The sequence below is a fragment of the Lytechinus pictus genome, chromosome 19, assembly GCF_037042905.1.
Source record: "Lytechinus pictus isolate F3 Inbred chromosome 19, Lp3.0, whole genome shotgun sequence".
Classification (NCBI taxonomy): domain Eukaryota; kingdom Metazoa; phylum Echinodermata; class Echinoidea; order Temnopleuroida; family Toxopneustidae; genus Lytechinus; species Lytechinus pictus.
In genome coordinates, this window is record NC_087263.1 from 6,511,724 (window position 1) to 6,518,920 (window position 7,197).

The window sequence follows — 7,197 nt, forward strand, 5'->3', positions numbered from 1 at the left end:
TTCTGATGATTCCCATAATCCTGTTACATTTTGTATATAAATCCATGCAATGGTCGTTCCAGTTCAACGAATCGTTTATTACAAGACCTAAATATTTTTTCACATTTTACATTTGATAATTCATGTCCATTAATAGAATACATATATGTTATATCGTGATGTTTTCGTGACATATTCATAATTTTACACTTAGATACATTAAAATCGAGCATCCACGCTTCAGACCATTTGCTTAAGACTTCTAAATCGTGTTGTAACATCTTACAATCATTTATGTTAAAGATTGGGCGGTATAATCATGGGTGTAGATCACGGGGGGATGGGGTATATACCTCCCCCAAATATTTCAAATTGGGGGGGGGGGGGTGGCCTGTATTATCATCCCCCCAATAATTTAGGGTAGAAAAATTATAATAATGATGATGAAAAAATGAAAAGTTTGATCATGATGATTATAGTGATGATTATAGTATGCCATCAATCAGTTCGTTTCCCTCGCAATTTGTGTATATTGTTATTAAATACAAACATTCTTTTCCAGGACTTTTAAGCAGATGAGTGGAGGTTCAAAATGAAAAAGAATGAAATGTTTATGTACAAAGGACCCCGACGAAAAACAACTTTTGTTGATAGGGTTTCCATCCCACCAGTGGTGAATAAATTAATTCTAATAGATCAATTAATTCAAAAGGGTGGAAAAATAAACGGGAGTAAAATGGTGGCAAGATAAACGGGGAAAACCCCATGGACGTAAATTCCAGAGGGGTAGATCTTGAAAAATTACAAATACCTTTTCTCAGATTTACCCCTCCCCACATCCAAGTGCATGATGTTTGTCCCATTTAATCTACAACCCTTTTGAATATCACTTCATTTTTATTATGTAAAATAAGTAAATCGCCAGGCATCGCTGTCATAAAAAGTTATTGTAACCAAATTCCAATGCGCAAAATTAACAAGCTACCAAGAATTTCTCTTTGCGCATTACTAACAAAACGCGCTGGTCATGAAACATGTAAAAGCTCTTGAGCAAATTATCTTGATTATATCGCAGACATATCTGAGGCTAAAAATGGATGCTAAGCGCAAAAAGTATTCAAAAATAACAAACTTCTTTCAAGCAACCCCAAGCAAGAAAGCAGAAAAAGAAATGAGAAAGGAATATGAAAGTCCGCTGCAAGAAAAAGAAACAGCTAGTATAAGTGAATTAGAATCGGCATCAACTAGCACCACAGTGGAAAGGAAAGGTGAAGAAATCTTCCATGATGATGAACCAAATCACCCCCAAGATCATTCCCCCAATTGAGACAAAATCACAAAAGATATACTTTCAGAAGAAGTGGTTGACGAGATATCCATGGCTCCATTACCAACCGGAGATCCAAGGAGTGACTTGTTTCGAGTGCAAGCGGGCTGAAGCTATTGGAATCTTGACATTATCAAAGAAACAAGATCCAGCCTTTATTTCTGATGGATTCAACAATTGGAAAAAGGCTACTGAACGTTTCGATGGGCACCAGATGTCAGAAACCCACAGGTTTTCGGTGGCTCAGCTTAAGGCCCAGAAAAATCCATCAATTGACAGTCAACTCAACAAGCAGATCAAAGAACAGCAAGATACTGCTCGCCACTCTCTTGTCAGGATATTTTCTTCAATGAGGTATCTTCTACGACAAGGAATGCCCTTTAGACGGAGGAATGCCGATGAAGGCAAGTGGAGCAATTGCTTAAGGTTTTGTCTGATGGTGATCCTCAGTTAAACTCATACTTACACACAACGAAATTTACTTCTCCAACATCCCAGGAAGAGATCATTCAAATCATTGCATACAAAGTAGGCCGAGAAGTTGTTAAGAACATTGGAGAGCATGGCATATATGGAATCATGGTTGATGGCACACAGGATGTTTCAGGAATGGAGCAGGAAGCAATTTGCTTCAGACACATTGACACAAACTTTGATGTTCATGAGAGTTTTGTGGGTTTGTACAAAATCCCTGATACCTGCAGCGAAACCATTGCAAACATAATATTTGATGCATGCATATCAACCACTCCCAAATGTCATAACTTGTGATTTTAGTGGGGGTAATGTTGAAAGATCCCCATCCACAAGAACATTTGTGTCAATCATCCCCCCAACCAAGAATACCGATCGACACCTATGGGTATAATATACAATCGTCCGCATATAATCGAATAGTTGATGAAATATGATTAGGCATATCATTTATAAAGCATAAAAACAATACCGGACCTAAGATTGTTCCTTGGGGAACACCTGATTTAATTTTGTACCATGAAGAACATTCGCCATTTATAACTACTCTTTGATATCGATTCTCTAAAAAATTCATGATCCATTCTAAATTGTGAGAAGTAGCACCGTACATTTTAAGTTTTGTTCTTAAAAGATCGTGAGGCACACTGTCAAATGCCTTTGCAAAATCAAGAAAAGCAATATGGACGCTTGAACCAGACTCCATATTATAACTCCAATCATTAATTGCTTCTATAAGTTGTGTTTCACAGCTTCTCTTTAGACGGAAACCATGTTGAGTGTCACATAGTATGTTATTGTCGTTAAAGTGTTCAATAAGATGTTTACAAATAATACGTTCTAAGACTTTGCATGTAACTGATGTAAGGGATATCGGGCGATAATTACCAGGGTCCCGTTTGTTACCCTTTTTATACAATGGGTATATATTAGCCCTTTGCCAATCATCTGGCAATTCACCTGATGACAAAGGCATGTTTTTTCTGTATTCTGTATATTTTCTTACCATTATGTGTTATTAAAGACACAGATTTATCAAGTTCATATACAATTTCTATTTTACTGTTGCGGGGTCTATAATAAACTCCGAAAAAAATAAATTTTGTATCTTTAAATAATAATTCGCACCAGATAATTTCACAATTAGTCTCGAGGTCTTCTCTATGGATTATTGACAAACTATCTTGGTACGCGATGAGAATCCCTCCACCATGTATATTTCTATCTTTTCGTATCACCTTAAAATTTTGGGGAAATATCTCAGAGGATGAAATTTCCGGGCATAAATAAGTTTCAGTGATACAAAAAACGGTAGGTCTAACATGTTCAATAATTTTTCTTATTTCATCGATTTTGTTTGAAACACTCCTTGCATTTCATGCTAACCCTATGGTTTTGAAATTAGGCCTTTCTGGGTTTTTTTAACATGCTACTCAAAATATTATCGGAAGCAAATCTTTATCCAAACGAGGTTAAATTCACAAAACATAGCTTCATTACTGGTGGGGAGAAATCATTCAGCGAGGATGCTGAGGTCACTGTTAACTTAAATTCGCGTAGTAGTCTATGTGATGACAGGATTAAAGCATTGCTAACATGGTCAAATGTAAAGGAGTGAAGATAATGTCAGAAATGTGCATGTTCCACAATATGATCACACCGTGAACACACTTTATCGGAGATTTATTCATTTATTTATTTATTTATTAGAACATATTTATTCAGGTACAAAAGATCAGCATAAATGATAAAATTACTAATTGTATAATTTATTCACTGATAAAAAAGCACTGAAATGATAATAATGAAATAATTATGGCATTATAGAAAATCGAGTGACGACAATCAGTTATAAATGTATGTCTAAAACTATAAAATATTTTGATACAGTGTGTTTTCAATTAGTGATAAGTCGCCACAGTCTGTGCTCGGTCTGATCAGAAACAGTAAATTTCCCAAGCCTATTCCATGTTTACTTTTATCCGTGAAACTCATTCGTTAAATATTTATCTCTCTCTTCACCTATTTACACTTTTTCCTGTCATTAACTTGTAACAGTCTTTATGTTTGCATTAGAAGAATGCCGCCGCACTAATCCCTAATTTACATTCTGCAAATGGCAAACCGAAATTGTATTGAACCGTTTTGCGATACAGTAAAAGGTCTTCGTTTGATGTAAAATCCGATTTGATATCGATTTTACAACTGTGATTTCATTGAAAAAAAAAATCTAAAGATGAAGATCATATGTCATTCGATAGGAATAATGGAGCATGATTAAGACAATTTAGTGTCATATGTAATATTATACTTCTAAATTGTAGTCTTTCTATTTTCAACATGGGTATGTGGACCACCTTTGATTATATAGATCATTTGGAAAAAAAAGAGAAATGGTCACATTAAAAAAAAATACGAAGTTTTTCTTAAAACGTTACATACAGGCATTTCAATAAGACGATGTACAAAACCCTATGGAAGCCAGGGTCTGTTAGAACGGACTGGTACTTTTACAGGATTATTTTAAAACAAATTCGGATAAATATTGTACCATTGTTATCATTATTATTTGAATTATTATTATTATTATTGTGGTTGTCATTATTTTCTTATGATTATCATAAGCATAGAACTGTTTTATGCGCCATTCAACCGTTAATAAACAAATGACTCCTTGATACAAATATTACAAGACAGGTTTCTGATAGAAGTAAGCAGGAATAACACGTCTGTTTGATGTGATTTTCTCTTTTTATTCATTTTCAATTTACAGACATTTGAAGATACACCCTCATGCTGAAATAACCAGAGACATTCGGGATTAATTATACAGAATATTTAGACGTTCAATGCATCTCGTGATAAGGGGGAATTAAAACAGCGGGCACAACGCACCTCTATCACTGGGCCTCTTTAATATAAATCATGACGTAAACACTCAGGTGTGATCTAATAAGTAAACACTGCAACAGACCTGCCATACCTTTTAAGAGCTAATTACCAATTGCATCCGAGCTCAACGCAAATGGTGACGGTGACCAGCATTAATGAAACCCGAGACGATACAAGCACCAATTTCGGATGATTATTTAATAGGAGTCCTTTTCGTAAGCTGTCACTCTTATCAAGTTCCGTGCTACTTCTGGGGTTGATGTTACCAACAATCTTAACAAACAGAGCCCGATATTAAAGTCGCCAGTTACTTATAGAAGTCATATTTGGTCGATATCTTACGTGTAATGTGAATAGATATCGATAATCATGTCCGCGCCCTAGCGAGGAAAAATGTCACTCACGTTTCTTATATAAGTTTGTCGTCACACAAATAAGATTTTTCATAGACATGTTAGAGGCGGATATCAGGCATTCCATCGGCGACGAAGAACCAAGAGAACTTTTTACAAGAATATGGATTTTCACTTATTTCAAAGTAAGCAATTATTATTATTAAATTTCATCTCAAAATTCTAGTCTTAAAATAGCCGTTTAATGGATGTGTACTTTATCAGTCCAGTGTTAAAGGAAGGTCCCAAGGTCGGCACTCGCATGCTTGTGACATTAAGTGTTTATTCTGAATAATGTATCCTAAGACAATCGTCGCATAGATGAGTCATGACGGACTACAACTTTTCAACGTTTGAAAACTTTACCGGTGTTAGCAAAAGCGATTTATATGGAATGCCGCATGCTGTGCTGTGGTACGCGACAGTTCCGTTGTTGCTTACCATAATATCACTTATAACAATCATCGGAAACGCCTTCGTCATTGCAGCGTTCTTCACAGATAAGAGAATAAGGGATAAGCCATCGAATATTCTCATCCTGAATCTCTCATTCACGGATATACTGATCGGATTAATTATTCTGCCAGTTAATATGATATATTCAACCTTGGATGTATGGCCCTTTGGTGAAATCGTTTGCAAAGTGTTTTTGTTCTTGGACTACACCCTTTGCATTGTTTCGGTATGGACAGTGGTGTTAATAAGCATGGATAGATACTGGTTGGTGAAGAAACAGCTGAAATACGCGAGTTTCCAAACCCGTCGACGCGTGGTCGGATCGCTAGTATGCGTGTGGATTGCTTGCTCAACTTTGTACGCATTCCTAGTATTCGGTTGGACCGAAATTGCTAAGGACGTTGCACTTGTTGATTACGCCAAAGACTGCGAACTGCAATTTAGTTATAGTGTTCCGACAACACTTTCTGTGAATGCTGTAGAGTTCGTTATTCCTTTTGCCATAATAGTTACCCTTAATGTGGTCCTGTACTTCAACATACGGAAGGGGCCCCAGGGGATCGAGAGACGGAGACTGTCAAGCACGAACGGGCAAACGATCCAGTACATCGCGATTTGTTCGGTCAAGTTACCAAACGATTCTGTCAGGCATCCCCATTGCATTGGCACAACCCCAATGACTTCGGCCAGCGCGACTGAAGAATTCAATGCCCCCGATGCCTCCGTCACACTGCGCACGCGCAGTAAGAGAGGTAGATTTAACGCCGAGTACAGAAAACAGCTGAAAATGCACGCGCAGCATCGGAAAGCCGCGTTCTTCCTTGCCGTTTTCGTTGGGGTGTTCATGTTTTGCTGGCTGCCGTACCAGTTCACCAGCATCCGGATGGCATTCTGCGGCGAATGTGTTCTGGAGATAACATGGGATCTCACAAATTATCTGCTATGGTGTAACTCTACGATTAACCCGTTTTTATATGCACTTACGAACCTCAGATTCAGACGGAATTTTCTATATTTATATTATAAATATAATAAACTATGTTGTCCTTGGAAGCGCACACTAGAACCCAATCGGCCTGACAGCGAGGGTAGCTAGTATCTAAGTTTAAAGCCAAATATAAGTTTTGATCCCCAAATGGGTATATCATTGTTCTAGTTAATTACTACATTGGAATACACTTTTGAGGTATGTGGGACACGAGCTGTATTTTGTAATTTTACATTTTTTTAAATATTTATTGTTGTGGTAAGATGGCAGGGTCCCAACCGAAATAATGATTTCTGGATTTTTCGTTTTTTCTCTCTCTTCCCTTCTTCTATAAATGTGAAACCATATCGTTGAAGAGTATTCTACTACATTTTATTTGATTATTATTGTTATTATTATTATCACTATCATTATTATTGAGATTTTTCATACTTTGTTGAGATAAACGCAAGTTGACGAAGAGAAGATCGTGCGTTTTCTGTTTGATAAAGAGCACGTTGTACTTTTTTGTTTGGTTCTTGACGTAAATCGCACAAAGAAAGAATGAATTAGCAAACAGCGCATCTATTAAATTATTCAAAAATCACGATTTGGTAGTGTAGAAGGATGGGGCTTTATATATGTAGAAACTCCACTTATCAGTTCAGAAGGATTGCTTCCTATTGAAAATGTTCAAGGGGTACTCCAGG

At 36.7% G+C, this 7,197-nt stretch overlaps 1 protein-coding gene across 1 annotated transcript; it reads left to right on the plus strand.

The window, feature by feature from the left end:
- Nucleotides 1–5,307: 5,307 nt before the first annotated feature.
- LOC129282525 (octopamine receptor-like) lies at nucleotides 5,308–6,716 on the plus strand. Its single transcript, XM_054918419.2, has one exon. The coding sequence runs from the start codon at nucleotides 5,393–5,395 to the stop codon at nucleotides 6,614–6,616; it is 1,224 nt and encodes a 407-aa protein (XP_054774394.2). The 5' UTR covers nucleotides 5,308–5,392; the 3' UTR covers nucleotides 6,617–6,716.
- Nucleotides 6,717–7,197: the final 481 nt, after the last annotated feature.

Bases quoted from the DNA above. Each gene is read 5' to 3' on its own strand.
- LOC129282525 (XM_054918419.2), top strand. From the start codon at position 5,393: ATGACGGACTACAACTTTTCAACGTTTGAAAACTTTACCGGTGTTAGC.